Source organism: Clarias gariepinus, chromosome 13 (genome assembly GCF_024256425.1).
Source record: "Clarias gariepinus isolate MV-2021 ecotype Netherlands chromosome 13, CGAR_prim_01v2, whole genome shotgun sequence".
Lineage (NCBI taxonomy): Eukaryota > Metazoa > Chordata > Actinopteri > Siluriformes > Clariidae > Clarias > Clarias gariepinus.
In genome coordinates this window covers 12687290-12708012 of record NC_071112.1, presented here as the reverse complement: position 1 = coordinate 12708012, position 20723 = coordinate 12687290, and the positions used below count along the sequence as shown (strand labels likewise).

The 20723-nt window shown below is 38.0% G+C and overlaps 1 protein-coding gene across 2 annotated transcripts in view; it reads right to left on the bottom strand.

Annotated features, from left to right (window-relative positions):
• Positions 1-734: 734 nt before the first annotated feature.
• Positions 735-20723, bottom strand: part of aqr (aquarius intron-binding spliceosomal factor) — a 36218-nt gene continuing 16229 nt past the window's right edge. The window contains exons 22-36 of one of the 2 annotated variants that reach the window (XM_053510192.1): positions 20557-20700; positions 20010-20079; positions 18464-18574; positions 18077-18186; positions 16207-16342; positions 15166-15375; positions 14124-14261; positions 13396-13467; positions 12485-12672; positions 12165-12336; positions 10311-10481; positions 7230-7315; positions 4944-5109; positions 3335-3448; positions 735-1194 (exon numbers count right to left, since the gene is read on the bottom strand). In XM_053510192.1, coding sequence (XP_053366167.1) covers positions 913-1194; positions 3335-3448; positions 4944-5109; positions 7230-7315; positions 10311-10481; positions 12165-12336; positions 12485-12672; positions 13396-13467; positions 14124-14261; positions 15166-15375; positions 16207-16342; positions 18077-18186; positions 18464-18574; positions 20010-20079; positions 20557-20700 — 2170 coding nt within the window. In that variant the 3' untranslated portion in view covers positions 735-912. The remainder of the gene's footprint in view (positions 1195-3334; positions 3449-4943; positions 5110-7229; positions 7316-10310; positions 10482-12164; positions 12337-12484; positions 12673-13395; positions 13468-14123; positions 14262-15165; positions 15376-16206; positions 16343-18076; positions 18187-18463; positions 18575-20009; positions 20080-20556; positions 20701-20723) is intronic. The other variant, XM_053510193.1, reaches the window with a different exon arrangement.

The window sequence follows — 20723 nt, the reverse complement described above, 5'->3', positions numbered from 1 at the left end:
GCAAGAGCTCAAGTCTCAGTCATGTGCATTGGTTTAAAAAAAAAAACTCCACCCTCACAAAAATTAAAGATAAAAAAAAAATAAAAAATAAAAAATCATACATCATAAAACCAGTGAATTATTAAAACACACGCCACTGTATTCATGGAGGCATATAACATTTAAACAACTCTCAGTAACCTTGGTAGTAAACTGTCAGAATTATTTTAAAATACTTTAACCAGGTATATGTAAATGTACATTATAGAGAGAAACAAAAACAATCAAGGAAAAAAAAAATACCAACCTCTTTAAATGTTTTTCTTGAGGTTACTGATTTTCCACTAGCAGGATTCCTTACTGTAAATCCTTGTATGTGGTGGAAGAATAATTCCTGCTCGTTAAAGAGTGATCCCTGTGTCACAGTTTCTGCCTATAAATGGATAACTGTCTCTGTGAACTCTGGGAACAAATTCCTTCTGCTTTACAGACTAATTTCTAGGAAGCAGTAGATGAGCACTTGGGGTGGAGTGAAGAGAAAAACGTACTACATTATAAAGGAGGAAGACTTAAAGAGGAAGTTCCACATTGCCTGCCTAACACAACCATACTAACAAAGAAACGATAAATAAATATAAGCAGGACGTTTAAAAAGAGAAGTAGCCTGCATGTATAAGAATAATAATTTAAATACACTGGAAATAAGTTATTTTAGCCCACACACACAAAGAAATACCACAAGAATGAACTGCAGATTTAACTACATAAATTTTATTACAAAATGATGTTATTTTTTTCAAAAAAATGTTCTCTTACAAAAGGCAATTATTTTCAAGAACCCAAATCAATGTAAAGTAAAAACGAAAAAGAAAAACTAAATCACATCCCAGCCGTGGACCCTGGCCAGAAGCATAGAGTGTGGGTGGATTTGTTTTAGCGCTCGTCCTCCTCACTGTCCCCGCTGTCACTGTCTCTACCTGGGTGTTTAGGCATTTTAGCATGTTCCTCTGTGTGCTCTTCTTCCACACCAGACTCCTGCTCCATCTTCATCTCAGATTCCTCCTCCTCAGATTTATCTTCAGTACCACCTTCCTTGTTCTCTCCCTCAAGCTGACTGTCTTTTTGCTCTTCTTCTTCTGCTTCTTCCCTCATATTCACGTCAGACCCCTCCTCTGTCGTCACCTGCCGTGGCGGTGGGAGAATCTGCTGCTGCTGCTTCAGCACAAAGAGAAAGAAATACATCACTATTTAGAAGTTCATTGAATATGGATGAAGATCTTGTATTCTGCAAATAAATCTAGTCCTACAAAAAGCCCTCAGCTCTGCATATATAAATAAGTTTGTTCAGCCATCTGTAGTTTACCTGTTTGGTTTATAAGTAGTGGGTATGCCAGAGCTAAAAATATTGTCAAATATATTGTATTAAACTTTGCTATATGAGGACTGGCAAAATACATTTACAGTTTAAATACTATTTTAGCGTTGGGCAAATGCTATGCTAATTCAATTCAATTTTATTTGTATAGCGCTTTTAGCAATTTTCATTGCCGCAAAGCAGCTTTACACAGTCAAAAGAATTTTTTAAGTTTAAGTTTGCTAAGATATACGTTAGTTCCAACCGAGTATTATTTCCACAACTAAAGTTTTCTATATTTGTACAGCAAACATTTTTCTATTTGTATAACCAAGTTTGTCTTATATTTTATATTTTGTTCTTATCCTCTATAGCTGCATTTTCCATATTTAAATCTTTTTCTATATTTTTATTTCTTATTTTATTCCATATCTATTTCTTATTGATAATCTTTTTTAAGGTCACAGGCGGTTGTATAAGCATTTCACTGCGTATCATACTGTGTATCATATACATGACTGTATATGTGACAAATGAAATTTAAATTTGAGTAATCTGATTGTATGAGAGACATTCCTCAGGTGTTGATAATACACAGTAAAACCACTGGGATGTTTAACTACACGTCTTACTCTGCGTCCCAGGTGTGCTAAAAACGTTAATTACACTAACTCTTGGTTTCCTGCATGGGTTGCAATTTCAGGAAGAAAACACATCTGATAATGTACATCATATTAAACAACACTTTGTCCTCATAATAATTACTCCTTAGTTGTTCAAAATGTGTCTAATTCTTGTGCTGGATATCAGTGGTGATGTGCTCATAGGCACAAGGGCACTACCATGACAAGCTGGAGCATTTCCCTGGTAGTGCAACTGAAATATGCCATCAACTACAATGTTGCAAGGCACTACCAAAAAATCTCTGGGAAAAAGTTCAGGAGATGGATACAAAAACATTTCAAAAACTGCATTATCGTCCATAAGCACAGTAAAGTCTATTTATTAAGTAAAAGGTATTTAGTAAAACAAAGCCCCTCCCTGGATCAGGATGTCGCTTTAAACTGGATAAAAGAGCCAGGAGGGTCAGAGAGGCCACCAAGAGGCCTACAGCAACTCTGAAGCAGTTTCAAGAATTTATGAGTAGTCTTTGTGTGCATGTGACAACAATTACACAAATTCTCTACAAATGTGGATTGTATGCGAGGGCTACAAAAAAGAGCCATATGCAGTCATGACTGAGCTTTGCAAAAACGCATTTTTGGCCACACCACCAATTTATATGTCTGGTGGAAATTCAATACAGCTCACCATCCAAATAACACTATTCCTACAGTTAAGCAGTCAAGTGGTAATATCCTATCATAGTGGTGTTTCTCTGTGGCAGGGACTGGAACACTGCAAAACTGGCCACACAGTGGGTGAAGGAGAAAACCCTAACACTGTCCTTGCGTGGCCTAGTCAGAGCCCAGATTTAACCCTATTAAAAATCTGAGAAATTACTTGAAGACTGCAGTCCACAAACAGCCACTATTAAATTGGACTCACAAAAAACAAACATATTTTGATGTTTAATAGAAAGAAATGCAATTGTTGACTGATAAATGAAAAAGCCAATGTTTTATAATATTCTAGCCATTTTATAATATATTTATATAATCACACGACAGTCTGTCTACACTGATACACATGTATTACTAACAGGCCACACTGATTAACAGCAACTAACAGTTCTGATGTGGGAGTTTGAGTCCAGAGGGGTGACAGGAACCTAAGCTTTCTCTACAATTTACCCTAGCAGGTCTTCATTAGTGGCAATCTATCCTTTGTTGAAGCACTCACTGCATTTAAGCTAATTGCTTAAGTTTTAGCATGTAGAACTAAAATGACTATTACAGCAGCTCTAACTGGGTTTTTCAGCTAAAAACAAAAGCAGATGGCTTTATGATGAATAATACATAAAAGTGTTTGGAAAAGGAAAGCAGATAGTAAAGTGCTCACCTGTTGGTACTGCTGGGTTCTTTGCATCATATGCATATACATATTGTAGACCAGGTTGGCCATCTCAGGCATGTTCTTTACTACCTGATCAGGCTTGTTAGAGCGCCCCTCAGTCTGCAAAGAAAGACGGAGACACAGGAAGCGGTTACTTATTTGATGTGAAATAATCTTCCACGTATTTACTGCACTGTATGAATGCTCTAACCACAAGCGCTGTTCAAATCAAACTGGGACATGTGAGGAAATTTCTTATGAATGAAGGCATAAAACCAATTGATATTTACAGAAGACGTCAAGCACAGTACAGTGATGAGACTCTTAGCCACAGTAAAAATTTGACTAGTGCAAACATTTTAAAGGCGGCCATATGTCAGTCAGTGTCGATCCTGGCCGAGGGTGCTTGGTACCCACTGCAGTCAGTCCTGTAAAATTTCAGCGTTTGGCCTAATCCCTAAAAATCGATGGATAACTTGTTGCCAACTTGTGAAGGAGACACATCTGTCTTTGGGAACTGTACACACCACTTGCACATTACAGGAATGCAGATGGGAGTTATCGCCACGTCCCCGTACTGTCCTGAACTTACTACAAGCCATTTTTACATGTTTGGGACATTAAAGAAGTTCCTGGGAGGCCAGTGTTTCAGATGTAAAGCAGGCAGTCCAATGATGGTTAGAAAACTTTCTAACTTTATGGCATGCTATGTGGCTACATATGTCTAGTGCATTCATTAACTCTCACAGGAAATATTAGAATATTCTGCAATAATTGTAAGTCTCCCTGAAAATATACTGTCTGTTATTCAGCACCACAATTTATTAACAAAATGACATCCATTATTTGAAGAACACTACAGTATATTTATCAATAGATTCAGAATCTTTCTAAGCATGCTTTAAGTATGCATGAATAGTGTTTCTTCCATTACTGCACTACAGGTCAGGTTGAACTGATCAACTAAACTCATAGTGTGTAGGCTTGTCTGTGTGTGTAGAAGCGTCATGTCAGACTTTCACACAAATTGCTACAGTGAAAATAGAAAATCATGTCAGATGTTGTGCTTATTACATGCAACCAGGTGACGTTTTTTCACTTGAATAATTTCCTTGAATGTCTTTGGTGTCAGAAACGCTTCAATGAAAGAGAAAAGATGATGATTAATCTTGATTTTTGCTTTCTCATTGATAAGGCTGTTTAGAGCAGTCATATGTAGGTGTTTACACTGACTGTCTGGAATTGGCCGACTCACACCTGCACTCCTGCTGTCACATCAGTGTCCTTTACTTTTTTGGCTTTACATGAGTCTATATTTTTAGGCTATACCCTGTACTGTACATGTGGTATAAAGATAAAATATGGTGATTTTTTTTTTTTCATTTTAATCAGAACAGATTGTCACAAAACAGCTTAAAAGAAATTCAGATGTAGATTTAGATCCCTAATAAACAAGCCAGAGGGGGAAAAAAAACTAAAAAAAAATTGATTAAGAGCCCATGATTACAGAATTTGACAATAAATATTTAGTTATATTTTGCTAATACTGACTAATTGACCTCAAACAGCATGACTACCACTGTTAATATTTCTACATGTACAGGCGTGTACTCACGGAGGCGTAGTACTCTTGAGGCCGAATGTGAAGTTGAACCGGCTGCGCAGTTAGCTGATTGAAGGCAGGTGTCAGCTCGAAGCAGTTCTGGAAAAGGGAAACCCGAGCGAAGACGTAGAGGCCCAGTCTGGCTCTGGACATTGCTACCACTAAACGCCGCACATCTCTACACACAAGGAAAAGATAGAAGAAATAAAAGAAAAAGCCAATGTCAATGAGAAGGAAAGAGAGAAAAGACAGACAATTACATGATTTATCATCTTTCACAGTTAAGGGTAGTTAGCTTATCCTAATGATAAGATCATGCTCAATTGAAGATGTTTTACACACTGGAGTGCGAGTCCTCATTAATGAAATCAATCTGATTGGATTGGAAAAGAGCTGATAAGGCGCTTGGTCCTGCAATCAGTTCAGATCGTAACCCTTTTATCATACATTACTCTTTTCTTCAGCTTCAGTTATGTATCAGCAACAATACACACTTGCACATACACATACTGTACCACAGTGCTAAAGACACAAACAGGAAAAAGTGCAATATTATCGGTGAGAGTTGTCTTTGTATCGGAGAATGTGAGGAGAGGAGACAGTCACAAGCAGGGATCGACTACGGAAATAATGTCCATTAAAAAAATCAATCAGACTGTAATCAAATCTCATGCTGTCCACTAATCAGCATCACGGCAGCAACATTTATTAATAGAAGGACTTTTAATACCTAGGGAAGAACCTGATATAGATGTAAAAAAAATGTATTCACTTAGCTAAGTTGTTAAAAGTGGCATGCATGTGTGTAGAGGTTTCACTTTTGGCAGGCATCAGAGATAAAGTATCTGCATCTTTATACCAGTATTAGTACAGAGCAAAAATCTTGAGACACCCCTCATTTCTTCATATTTTGCTTATTTTCCCCGTACCTGTTTTAAGAGGAATTATAATAATTTTTTTAAATTGGAACCAAGTGACCTATAAATAAGACCTAAGGCATGACGCAGTGAGAAATAGGTGCGGATAATGACAGATGATCAGGCTGGTGATTAGTACACTGGTGATACTGGATGCTAAATAGTTGGAAAGGATGAACGAGAAGCGAAATGAGCTTGCTGCTGAGGGTGTTCGACCAACAACCGACCAACAACCAATTTTTTAATTGTATCTTTGCAGCCTGTCATGGTAAATCATTTGCTAATATTTCTTTATAGATAATATAATTACATTTAATATGAAAACATGAGGGGTGGCTCACTAATGCAGCATTTTTTTAAACTAGAGGGAGCATCAAGAATCAAACAGCTGGAGAACATTCTACAATGACTTTGTAAAAGCCAGAACCTACACTTATGGCATTTGGCAGACACCCTTACATTATTTAGCCCCACTTAAATAAGTGCTTTGGAGTCTCGATCATTAAATGCTTTCCTATACTGGTTAAATAGGTTGTTAACCATCAGTACTATAAATCTTCAGCACTGTTTTTTTTTTTTTTTTTTTTTTACTTTTGGTTATTTAAGTACAAAGTCTTTAGACACTGCTTCTGACATCTAGATGAAGTTTATTCTGAACAAACAAACAAACAAACAAACAGGTTTGCTCCTTATCATGTTTGCAGGCACATCACTCCAAACTAAAAATATCAGAGACCTTAAATAGAAGCCCAAAAGATGAATTGAATTAGGCCAACATGTAGCAGAAGCAGAAAAGCATTGGTCAAAGGACTGGCAGTAAACGGTTTTATTTCAACCTGGCATGTTTCTGAAGACGCTTATAATATTCTAGTGCTTTTAGGGACATTAAGCTAGCAAAGCACAGATACAAAGCCATAACTTATTCATTAGCCTAAAACTCCATTTGCAGGCTGCAGGTTCAGCATGCTGTGCTGAGACACCCTCAGTGCTCACAGTAAACACACCAGAAGACAGCACTGATTCTTCAACTAGAAAAAATAAAATGCTGCGGCAGACTCCAGATGTTGATTAAACACACAACACAATAAAATAGGAGTCATGGGTATTACATAGCTGAATATAAATCAAAAGGCAGAATTTAGAAACAAGGCTTTGATCACACTGCTCAATATTTTTTCTCGCAGCCATTCTGTTCATATCAGCCCTTTTCCATATCGCCTCTGACTGCATGAGGTAACAAGTGTATAGAGAATCAACATCTTTCTCTTCCTGATGGATTGTGTGTCTGTGTGTGTGATTATGTTTATATGTGTGGCATGGTGGAGATCAGATGACAGCATTAAAACTCAGCAATTGAGTGCAAAATAAACAAAATGCTTACCTCAAATGTCCTACAGCTTTGGTGCGCACCAGTGAGAGGATGATGTAGTCATTCTGCTGACCCTGAAACCTGTCCACTGTTGTTACCTATGAAAGAACAACCCAGGTTTTTTTTTTTTTTTTGGTCTTAAGAGGATCCCCCCCCCAAAAATGTCTGGTGTTTGTAGTTGTGTGTGTATTTAGGACACTATGTCAGAATGAGGTAGGCAAGAACCTTAGACAGGTATTTATCAACATGTGCACTTGAAGTTTAATCTAGGCTTTTCACAGCAATTATGAAAATGTGATTTATGGAAATTAAAGAAATAGTGGGAGGAAATCAGTCCCTATTTTAATATAACCAGAAAAAAAGCACGTTTAAAACACAATTCGCATCTCTGTATAGCAGTGCCGCAAGCTGCTGTACTGCACAGATTCTATTACATTCATACTCATTCAAGCGCACACGCACGCACACACTAAGCGAAGACAGAAAAGCTGCTGCAGACTGATAAAATCACTGTAGGTTATCAGAGCGCGTTACTGCTACCCGCTTCTGTCTGATCAGGGCATGATAAACAGAAAAATAAGACCCAGCTAAAGTGCTACCTGACAAATGGGCAGCACCTTTAAATAAATCTCTGCCTTGAACTATTTCCAGACACCCAGTCCACTGAGACAATCTAACGCTGAGCCCTTTTGGTGGACAAAGGAAGAGAAAGAAATAATAATAATAAAGCGGGGGAGAAAAAAAAAAAGAGAGGGCCATCTATTTACAGCTCTCTGTTGCTATACAGAACAGGTGCAGCACCGCGAGCAACAATATGCCACTTTACAATAGCAGAAAGCAGTAAGATTTCAGCACTCTGTGGTTACTTCTCCAAACAATGTCTCAGATGCCCTGATTTCTGAACCATCAACTACTGAGCTTGGCTCAGGCAGCAATGCCCTACCCCTAAGGACAAGCCTTCAGAAATATGATGGACTAGATATGCCATGTGGTTATGTCCAAAATGCTTTGCCCTGCTTTTTCTCCAGCTGGTGCAGCATGGCAGGACATTTTATTCTCCTTTAGTGGGTTCACTTACACTAAACACTGTATTGTATTTTTGCTTGAGGACTTGGGGATTCCATGACTGACCTAGCATGCGCACGCTTAAGATTGAGGTTTAGCCTAAAATAAATTCCGCCAATTAGTAAAGATGCTCCTGGAGGAGTCCATGATCACAGAACACATTGATGATACAGACTGCTTCCTCTCATTAGCACCCTCAGCCAGGGACTCGACTGTGTGATGCCTCCCAGCAGATGGTCAGTGAAGTGAAGCATTTATTGGCGGGTCTCCAGCAGCGACAGAGTCTGCTTTGGCCTGTCAGATTTTTGATGTGCAAACTTAAATGAGAGTCAGTGAATGTCCTATTTAACAAAACAGTATCTGTAAAATGTGTTATTTCTCCCGAAAAGGTGTCTTCTGTTCTTGACTATATAAGCTTCCTGCCTACTTGCTGCATTCACACACAGACACAATGGAGCTACTTGCAGGCCTCACTGAGCATGTTAATGTTAAAATCCTTAATAGCACAATTAAACGAAGACTGAACAAATAGGCTTTGCTTGGAAGGGTTCCAGGAGAAAGCCTCTTCTGTCTAAAAAAGTACAAGGAGGCACGACTGAGGTTCGCAAAACTGCATCTGGACAAATCCCTAATTCAAAATAGATTCAATAAAAACTTCTGGTGCAATGTTCTACAGAGACATGAAAGCAAAATGGAATTGTTTGGCCTTAAAGCCTTGCACAATGTTTGTCGAAAAACCACACAGAATTTCAGCAGAAACAATTTATACGCACTGTTAAGCATGGCAGTGGAAAAGTGAGGATTTGGGCTTGTTTTTGCAGCTACAGGACCTGGGGACCTTGTAGTCATCGAATCGACCATGAATTCCTTTGTATACCAGAGTATTTTAGAAGCAAATGTGAGACCATGTGTCCAACAGCTAATGCTTGGTCGAAATTTAGTCAAGCAACAGAACAATAAATTAAAGCAGGCCAGTAAATGTACATCAGAATGGCTGAAAAAGTGTTCCTGAAATTATTTTCAGGAAAAATAATTGCTGCTACAAGCTATTGAATCATGGGGGTGATGTTGCCTGCATGTATCTTACTTTTCGGCTTCATTCTTTTTAAATAAATAAGGGCATGGTTTAAAAAAAAAAAGTACCTTGAGGTTGTATTTGCCCAATACTGAGACATGCTACAATCAGATGATTTTTTAAATTATATTTTTATCCAAAAATACGTAAAATTAAAAAAAGAGGACACAAACTTTTGAACATGACTGTATGTAAATGTTTTTTCATTTGGAGTTTCATGCAGTGTACTTAGGGCTCTCTTCTCTAAAGCTTGTCTAGAGCTTGTCTAGAGCCTAATAAAAGGTTTTTTTTTATTGCAAAATGATTTTTGTTTGTTATTCCCTTTCTTCTCACCTCTAATTAGAGTGCTTGCAGCAGACACTTGAAATGACATTTGTTTCGTTTTACCAATCCTGACAAACTGTCAGCAGTGTTCTGGCCAGACGCAAGCTGAGTGACCTTTCTGCAGTTCAGCACATTCTTGTCGCTGCTCTATTTCTCTCCCTGTCACCTAATGAGTAAACCTGCAACTCCAGGCACTAGAAAGGGGGACAATCTTCGATGAGCTGATTTATCTTCACAGATTTCCCATTAAATACCAAGCTTAACTTAGGGTTTAAGCACTGTATGTTTACCAGATAATTATAACATCTGCAATCCTCATTCTTTGATTCTTGAACCAAATGTTCATTCTATGTGAATATCCCAAATAAAGGTATAATTAAGAACATGTGGTAATGCGATTTAAGATTAAGCCTTATGACCTGCCTCTTTGTCAGTCGCACACATCCACCTAATCTATTTCAGAGAGCCATTTAGGCAAATGGTGAACTCGAGTTTCTGTGCAGCTCAGTTAGGAGGAAACAAATTTAGATCTATATTGGTATAACAGGTAAGGAGATATGCTGTACTTCTCTTTTCAGAATATACAATAATTTACCAGGAACAAACTTATTTTGTGAGTTTGTGATTACTTTGCTGGGCTGGCCGAAGAAAGGGTTATTGGCACACCGCTGGTTGATGACATCTCGGATTAAGTGCTTCTGGCCGTTGTAGGTAGTGAGGATGCTGATGCGCTCTGCAGGGTATCCCAACAGTCTCATGTACATGTACAGGGCCACAGAGTATTCTGCCTCAGCAAGGTTCTATGCAGAAAACACACATTAGACATTAGAACACTGTAACAAACCGCATGAAAAACTTGCAGAAGTTTAACTATAGACATTAGGCATAGTCATAGTATTAGTCACATATGTTAATGTGACACTAAGCTATCAATTTCTGAAATTCTTTTGACTTCATAAACTAAACAAACAACAAAGAATCAAGTGATTACAAAGAATGAGTGAGCCTTGTAAATATCACCGGCCTGCTGCTAAACCATGCACTGAAATATACCCATGCATTTCTCACTGGCAAAGCAAGTCTAAATTGTCATTCTTGCTCTTTCTCTAAGAACAATCAGCTGGCCAATCATTTTATCAAACATGAACAGCTGCTAGCAATGCAACAAATCCTCAACATTTGAATAAGATAAGCTGCAATGCTATTTTTGGAAGGCTGAAATCCTTCATTAAAAATAAATTCAATAAAAGGACCAGAAGGCAGCTATTGAAACTTCAGGCAATTAGAAAAGAAATAGGTTTTGGAATCTTGCCACAGCCTCTGTTATACCCTTAAGCCATGTCAATATCGGCTTCTATCACTAATGTATCCTTTATAAATATGTTCCAGTTAAAAACATACTATAGTTATACCTCTGGACAATAACCCACACTCTCACCAACAGATGGCTTATATAGATGTTCTTCGACACAACTGATAAGTGAAAATAGACAGATATACCATCTTTCAATAATTGCTTCAAGGCTTAAACATCGTTTCTGTACACAAAGTTCAGACATTTCATCTAAGTCACCAAATTACAGTCCACTTTTGCATCTTAAAACAGAATATACAGTGACTACTGGGGTTAAGATAAAATATTTTTATCTAAGCAACTTTTTTGTCACTGTGCATAAGCACAGATGTTTCCCTAAGTGTATTCACCTCCAGGATATTCATAAGCCCAAATGTGCAAAAGAACCACACTGTAACCACAATTAAAGACAAAAACACTTTTTTATACTAATGCGATCTAATGTGCTGCAAATGAAGTGGCCCCAGTTACCATGGCAACAGCCTAGCTTCAGACCAAAGGCTCAGTGTGAGTGCAGTTTCAGGATCAATACATCACTGAGATAAAATCTTATAACCCAAATTCAATTTGTTGCATCATCTATTCACCAAAGCATTCAGTAGACAAAAAAACAGGGTGACGGTAAACCAACAAAGACCACGTATACAGTGGCTACGTACTCACTCTGAACAACAGGCCCTACCCTAATAATATTAAGCTTTAACAACCCTGTAACTAAGTAGTCTTACCAATTAGTTGGCCACAGGAAGAAAATCTATACATCACATTAGGGTTGGTTAATTGGAGTCATATGCCTTGTGTAAAATGTGACATTTACAAGCATACGAGCCTCATACAACATCTGATGTGCTGAATCTAGCGCCAATGAGGGTGAGTAAGATGGAGCATTAGTGTAAAAGTACTTTAACTAATGAGGTGTAACTAATGTACATTAGAATAACGTCTGGCTCGTTGGCACAGCGCTGATGTGGCTGGAGCTCCGTGGAGGCCTAATGGCCATTCGTTCAACTGAGGCAGGGACTGACTGTGCAAACAAAAGCTTGTTATAGCTTCTCGAGTGATCCCTCTCTTCCCATAGAAAGCAGTTCATAAAATGCAGTCTTTGATGGACTCAGTGACCACCACTGACCTGGTAGAAGTAAGGATTGGGTTCAGACTCTCCAATTCCATTGAAATCCTCCACGTTGACGAGCTGAAAGTCGTAGGTGAAACCTGGGTTGGGAGCCTGAAACTCGGGCTGACTCTGAACATGAGGCAGGTTCCCAAGCTTCTTATAGCGCCAGTTATAGAGATTACACAGACTGCAATATACAAACAGAAGAGTTGTGTAATCATTAATAAACAACAGAAATTAAGACAAATATATACAACTGTACTAAAAACTTTATCAGGAAGAATACAGTGAAACACATGGTAATTGCACAGGAAGAAAAAAAAATGGAAGCAGACCTGGCACGTGCTCGGCCCTGAGCATCCAAGTCAACTGTAGGAACTCCTAAGCGCACAAAGCGTGTAAACAAAGACTGCTCCATGTTGGAGTATTTCTGGAAGGCCATATTTTTAATGACAGGTGGAAGCTGGTGATGATCACCGATCATGATCCAGCGCTTCAGACGACTGTAGCCATCCTCAGGATTCTGTTGCAAAAAGAGAAACACGAACATCTGCTCTTAAACACTTGATCTTGATATACTGTTCAATCCAATTATATTTATTGCTTTAAGATCAGGTTAAGACAACAGTTCTTAAACCATTAATCCTGAAAACACACTTTGCAGCAGACTTGCAGCAGACTATATTTCTTTATACCGGCCGTCTGCACCAACCACTTCTTTTTAGGGCCAAATTTCTCGTTGCAACATTATCCCGAATCTTGTGGACTCAGGAGCATTCAGTCAGTGCAGGGACAGGTGGCAAAGTGGAGAGCAGACTCTCCTTAGCCACACAATCCAAATCTACACACTTACTGAGCACCAATGATATTAAACACTGACTCACATTTCAGATCCCCGTCAATGGCACATCTGTGTTTACTCACTGCTCCACTACTGTTGGCTGATCTAGTAACCTTAAAATAAACTGTCTGCCCTTTATGGGACATGCAAAAGTAGAGTACAGAGGTCTTTTCTTACAGGGATTACAAAAAGTAACAGAGGACGTAATGCTGAAGCTCTTAACTGGGAGGTAAACTCAGAGGTCAAGCATGATCCAATTAACAATCAAGAGGCAATGCAGAGAAAATTAGCAGAGAGCACATTCATCAAGACCATGCAAGAGAGGTAACAGGAAATCTGATTCCAAGCTATTTGAGTTTATGGCTAATGGGAGAGGTTGACGCAGACTGTGAGTGATAGTCGTACCTGCAGTAGGAGTGGAATGAAGGTTTCAATCTCCAGGATCTGAGCTGCTTCTTCCATCAGGATGTTGTCATACTGAAACAAAGGACAATGTCATCAAAATCTGTGTATGCAATTCTCCAAAAGACAAATTTTCATATGGAATTGATTTGTGAATGTGAGATCTTGTGCATCATTTGGCCCTGAAAAGGAGTTTGGCCCTGGATGGTTTGATGTTCTTCAAAAAGATGGCCTCTCATTCCCCAAAATCTAGTTTATTTTTCTTTAAAAAAAAAAAAAAAAAAAGAGAGAGAGAAGAAAAAGAAAAACCCTCCCAACTGTATTGCGTTTGGTCACCATTTTCTTCATCCTTTGATCTTTTCCATAATTATATAATTAGTCTCTCTTGTATATTCAGGGGAATTACTTTTTTTTTTTTTTTTTTTTAATGGGGACAGATTTTTTTTTTTTTTTACATGAATCTAAAAAAAAAAAAGACTGAACAAAATTAACAAAACTGTGATTGGGAATTAAGTAAAAATAGATGGTGAATTTAGTGGTGAATTGTCCATAAACTATGTGCAAACTTCTTTTACATGAAATCACCCTTTATTCCAGAAAACTATTAATCTTAGTACAAGATCAATATGTGCGAAGTTGACATGATGAGGAAGACATTTAATCTATATGTGATTTGATAATCATTGAAGCGTAACCAGATATCAGTGTTTTCATCTTGTATGAAGAATTACCTTGAAGCCGAGCTCCACGAGGTCATGGCGTTTGAGAGCAGCATGCGTGCAGGTCATAGCAATGATTTTAGCCTCTTTTACCAGCAGGTATTTTGATCTGTCCAGTCCACTGCGCAGAAGCTCAAAGGCCCTGAATTCCTTCACATAAAAAAAAAAGAAAAAAAAAAAAAAGGCATGGTTAGAAAGTACATACTGGATTTCATTTAGATCATTTAACTGCGACCAACTGGGCTGTTTTCACATACACAAAGAGGGAAATAAACATGAGCTATAGCCAGACACCATACTAGAAGTTGCGACCAAACCAGTGGGATCATAAATATTTGATGTTACTATTTTAAGTTTAATATTGAACAGATAAAATCATGCAAAATTAAAGAGGATATTTTTAACCCTGACCCATTACTAGAGGACAAACAGCAGCCTAGGACTATCCCTGTTTCAACACACATTTTATATAAATTTTTTTTTTTTATAAAGTACAAGAGCTAGACATCTATTACAGCCTTGTTGTCAGCAGCTGCCTTATCAAAGAAACAGGAGGTAAAAGGGAGTGTTGGTCTATCTGATTCTACTCTGATAGAAACGCAAACCTAAAAGAAAAAAAAGCTTCTCACAAAGAAAGCATGTCAGTGCAGTGATCTTCTATAAGCTCTGGGAAATGAACACGTGCACAAGCAAAGATATTACTTCAAACCAATAAGTTGGATATTGCTTTTTGAGGCCAGTTCTCCCATAAGAGGGCAATGCTGTTGTTATCTTTGTATAAAATCAGGCCTGTCCCTGATGGCTGGAATTGGAAAAAAACAACATATAGAAATGGATACACAGAGTCTCCCATCAGGAGATAACAACACTGGGAAACATATGGTTGGGTATCACATTAAAGACATTGTGAAAACCATGGAGGGTTTGTTGGGGCAAAATGATATGTGTCTTAAATTCTTATTTTTCATGTACTAATCTAGTGTCAGCTGTCTGGATTAACTATGAAAGAAAGTTATGAGGATGGTCTAAGTGTGCAACTCTCTCACACACTTACTTCCAGTTGAGTGAAGATCTTGCGGATATGGCGGTAACAGCCTTCTGCTATGTCCATGTCCTCCTGGTAGCTCTGTCCCTTAAAGACAGGCTGGGGTGCATTTGAGAAGTATTTATGGAAAGGAAAGTGTGCAGCCACGTCCTGTACGTTCACCTCGCGGCCAGGTTTGGGTCTGACCTTGCTTATGTATTCCTCCCAACGTGACATAACCTGCAGGAGAGAGAAAGAGTGTTTGCTTGTATGCTTCATCACTAGCTGTAACATTTACATACACTATTATTGCTACACATGCAGCGATCACCCAAATAGCCACGATGGCCAGATTAATTAGCAGCATGCATGTCTGACTGCAGGCTTTAGTACAGTTTAGGTCATAAGATCACTGTCACTGATACAAGTATATGTATCTCATATCAGCTGATATAAGCAGCAAGATGTAAAAGACTGGAAAATACAGATTCAGTGAAAACTGAGGAGGAAATGATCAAAAATAAATAAGTAAATAAAGGCTCTGTTTAAAGGACACAAGAAAAATATGAATGAAATGATCGAAAAATAAATAAGTAAATAAAAGCTCTGTTTAAAGGACACAAGCATGCGGACACTGACTGCTTGGATGTGTGAAATTTGATCAGGCATGGCTACTGGGTTCTATAGAGAACAGCAGACAATATTTTTCTGCTCTCATTCTCTCAAAACAGCAGGCCTCTTTGTGCATCTTACAATGTCACCCCCTTCTAAATTATTATTTTTTTTTCTGTTTTCATCTATCTGGAGTCTGATTTTTTTTTTCCAGCCTCGTTATATGACTTCTTATTGACTATCTTTCTTCCCAGTGAGGAATGATTATTTTGGGCTGTGCGCTGCTGATTCAAACTCAAAACAAAGCTAGTCATGTCTGACATTTTCTTTTCATGTTTGCACTTGAAACAAGCAGTGAACAGACGGCATATTTGTTTTTGTTTTTTTTATTTAGATGATTTTTTTCTTTAGTGGACATGGAGCAGAAGAAAATGCAGAGACCTTTGGAGGTAGACATACCTGATAAAGGTAAAAATGGCCGGCTGTTTCACAGGTGTAGGATACATCACCCGGGACGCCAAGACTCTCTTGCAAGCGAGCCACCTCTCTGAGTAGCTCCAGTCTTCGAGCCAGGACATAGTTCACTCTTCCATATCTGGGGAGGAAACCAGTATGATATTACAACTCTGATGAACAAATAGTTGCACTGATAAACAGAAGGAGGTGAAACTACCTACAACTTGGAACTGATGGGAAAACACAAAAGAAATCAAACACTAGCTAGGAACAATCTTGACAGATTTTCATGCACCTAATATGCTTGTGTTTTCTTTATGGGGTTGTTGATGCTGAGTAGCAACTTAGAAGAAACGTCAGTGATTGGCAGAATTAAATGTTTTAACCCAAACATGTGGATCTTAAAGCCTGTGGATATATAGACTTCTTTATTAATCATTTAGCGTCCTCAGCTCATGACAGGACACATCCTATCTCACCAGAAAAAACACTTTGACAATTATGTTTATGTTTAAGCAACTTAAGTAAGTAATCATTAAGTATTTAAAGTTGATCTGTTAAGCTTAAAATATCTTCTAACTTAAAATGAATTTGGCCTAAAAAGAAAAAGGGCATAACTGTAAATGGGACAAATAGTTTGAAAAGCTAAAATCTATCTACATAAAATACAAGACTTATTGAATGTCACCAGGAAACACCATATAATCCAAGAGCATGTGAATGTAATGTAGATATTAATAGAAAGCACCATGCAGTCATGCATGCATAATTAAATGACTGCTATAATTCCAGCTAAAAACCACATAAACAAATTTTACCTGTATTACTGTATTAAAGAGCCTATTCTCTGTATTAAATTATATGTTAATACATGAAGACTTATTTTTTTATTTTATTATTTTACATGGAATATATAGATAGGGCCATAAGTTTCCATAACTACATCACAAGGGCTTGTCATTCATCATGCTCTGCACTGATTAAATTTCATGTCCCTGTCTTCCTTTTGCCATTAGCTTGGGAATTTAGCAGAATTTGAATGTTATCTCATGTCCTCTGCGTCTTTCTGGCTCTTGTGCAATCTGCATAAAGCAATAACACCCATTAATGCCTAAGAGCTGCTGCTGTAATTATAAAGCCTGTCTTGTGCTCATTCAAGTAGTCCTATTCACACTACACTCATCCACAACCACCTTTTAACACACTTGGTACTTTCCAAGTTTAAGGCATAGGATTATGCCATCTAAACCCATACCATGATGTCTGTGAACTCTAGAGACAATGTAAAAGTATGTCACAGCTTGAAAAACTGGGCAAGCAATGGACATTGGAAAAGCAACAGCAACCTATTTTTGTTACATCCTATGAACACCTCCAATCGCAATTAAATATCATGTAAACCATTCTGGAAAGCTTTTTAATAATAATAATAATAATAATAAAAATGGAAACAAAAGACTTGGATATCACCAATTTTTAACAATAAATTCATAGAGTTATTTTTCTCCTTTTTACATGCATTTGTCAACAAAATTGCAAGCCTCTGCCCCATATATTTGTATTATGCTCACATCCACCCACATAAAATTAGATATGCCAATGCTGTCACGTGGAACAATCACCGAGTCGTTCTAAGTTATTCTAATGAGTGACAGCAGGAGTCTGGTTTGTGTAAAAAACAGCACAGACCACACTCGGGGCACTAATTAGGAGCCCTAATTACGACATCAAACACTCCATAAAGGGCTGCTGTCTTCATCAAGAGAGCAAAAATGAAGATAAACATGGTGCCTGGGGACAAGGTGGCGCTGAGTGGCCTCTAAGTTCATAAGCTTTGATCTGTTGTGTGGCCAACTGGGGTTCAATAACTTACCTGCTGAAATCCTTCTCGGTCTCCAGCTCCTCCTCTCCGTGACCCAGACGCAGAAGGTGCCGCTCATCGATGTCCAGGGCCATGATTTTCTCAAACAGTTGGTTTAGTGCCTGGAAAGAAAACACAAATACACATAAGGCATTATTACGGTAAATTATTATTATTATAGCAGTTATTAGACAAAATCAGTTATTGATAACTATGGGTTTTCCTTGGACAGTTATGCTATGATTGCCACAAACAGACAGCCTAAAATAGATAAATATTTCAGGCTTAGACGGGCATTTCAGGCCACAGAATGATCATTTTCCTACAGCTGCAATTTCAAATCCAATCATGTGCTGAGTATAACGTTGGGATGCTAAGCTATCTGAGGCAGAGCTTTACCTGATTGGAGTGAGTCACGATGAGAGTCCTTTGCTCTGGGAAGTTGTGGTACAGATTGGAGATGATCTGCACAGCTACATCTGTTTTGCCAGTACCTGGGGGACCTACGACCTATAGAGATGGTTGAAAAAAAGAAGGATGGTTAAATAACAAATACAAAACAGGAGACGGATGTTATCCACCATGAACCAAAAAATATGCAGAACTGCAACTATAGTTTCAGATTTGTTTAAATTATATTACTTAAACAGATGGCACCGTGCAAGGTGTATATAATGACTATGCATGAAAAGAATGCAGGTTAGTCTGCAACCTTAATTATACTGTAGATATATAGGTATTTACATTTATACAGGCATAAAGGGCACAAATAAAGCTTTGAAGACTGGATAAGCCTTTATAGGAGCAATACAGAATAAATGCTACATTCACATGACACAAGAATTCTTCATATGATAAATAATGTCATACGCAGGTTTATTTGACACATATCTGATATACAACAGCAGCTACAGTCAGATGGACAAGATTTTTTTTCAATCCAATTTAACTGGTTCTGATAAAAGCTTTCAACTTTTAAAAATCAAGATTTAGAGGAATATCAGGATCCAAGTAAACACAGCTATTGTGATCCTAATGTTTGGCTGCACATTTAAACACAGCCTTCATAAATAATTGTATTAAAAACAACTTCAACAAAAGCAATTGCTATTCGGCCTCCATTTTGTTTGTTTACTTTATGATAGATCTGCTCAGAGTATTGCTTCTTTCTCCTAGTGTCATGTATGGGACACATTATGTAAAAAAATAATTTGAGCCGATTCTGAGCTTGCACTGCGACTATTTTAACATGCAAATATCGCTTACATGCAGGTTGCATAACAGTAGCATGCAGAATATATTTTAGTACAGTGGCCAAAAAATTCTTTAGACTGTGCTTTGCAAAGAATTTTAATTTATAAAAATATAGCTTATATAAAAGATTGTGAGCTCATCTTTTGGCGAAGAGCAATACAGGGTAGGGGAACCCAAGGCCTTTTGCTTGACTGTGAAATGAGCCTATGCATGCCAGAGTTAGTCGAGGTGGAGAGAGACAGGCATGCGGGATGACTTGGTTTATAGCTCTGTCGATAGCCTTCCTGCCATATTCAATTCCAGCCAACTGCATGATAAATAACAGCCAACAGCCCCTGCCAACAACCAATCAGCAGTTTGAAGATGCCTCTCAATCAGCATCCTGTTCAGACGCTCTGCGGCCAGCAAGGACACCATGGCTCATTTACTGAAGTCCTCTCACAGCCATCATTCTCTTTATTCTAATTCCATCCACATTTACATAAATGATGAGAATATCGATAAAAAACAGCCTTAATACCCAGTTACAATAACACCCAGGCACTTGCCTGTGTGACACAAACTAATTAGCTTTTTGACAGTTAAAATAAATGTGCTACAATTAAACAGCAAATCTGCATAAACATACTGAGACGGGAAATGACTAAAAATGACTAAAAGCAGTAAGACAAAAGTAAGGATTAGTTCTTACCATGGTGAGACCCGGCTGCATGCCTGCACGGATAGCCTCAATCTGAGTTGGGGTAAATGGGATGTTGTTCCTGTTAAATACACAACACATGAATCAGGAGGCCTCTTAAACTATTACGTCCTTGGATTCCTTCCATTAATTTCAACTTAAAAGACAAGCTGGAGCAGTAAAGTATACTGAAGCTAGCTAGTAGTCCGTATTATAAAGCTAGATTCCAGCTTGAGTGAAACATGCATTATATCGTTACAATTAATGTATGAATTTAAGCTGCATCCACTATTTATTTGCCATCCAGTTCTTACTTTTTTTTTATTGAAAATTTTTCTATTAATATATTGGTTTATCTTGATCATTTATGTTCGAGGTCAGACACAACCGCTTGTCATAGGAATAAAGAAATTACAGCAGCAAACAACAGATTAGCACCAGAATCACTGAACACAATTACAAACATGCTTTAAGGATGGCATTTCTTTATGCTTAAAGCATTGTTATATTTATTTCAAGATAACCGTGTGATGTTTGAGCACAGTTAATTCATTCTCACCGCTTAGGTTGGTTGTAGGGATAGGGACCTCGGTTTGGAATCACGTGAGGCTCTACTATCAGTGTATTATCTTCCTCGGTTTTCTCTTCCTCCTCGTCTGCTTTCCGCTTCTTTCCCTTGACATTGTGTACAGGGAACTTAATTCTGAAAAACAGAAAAAATTTTAA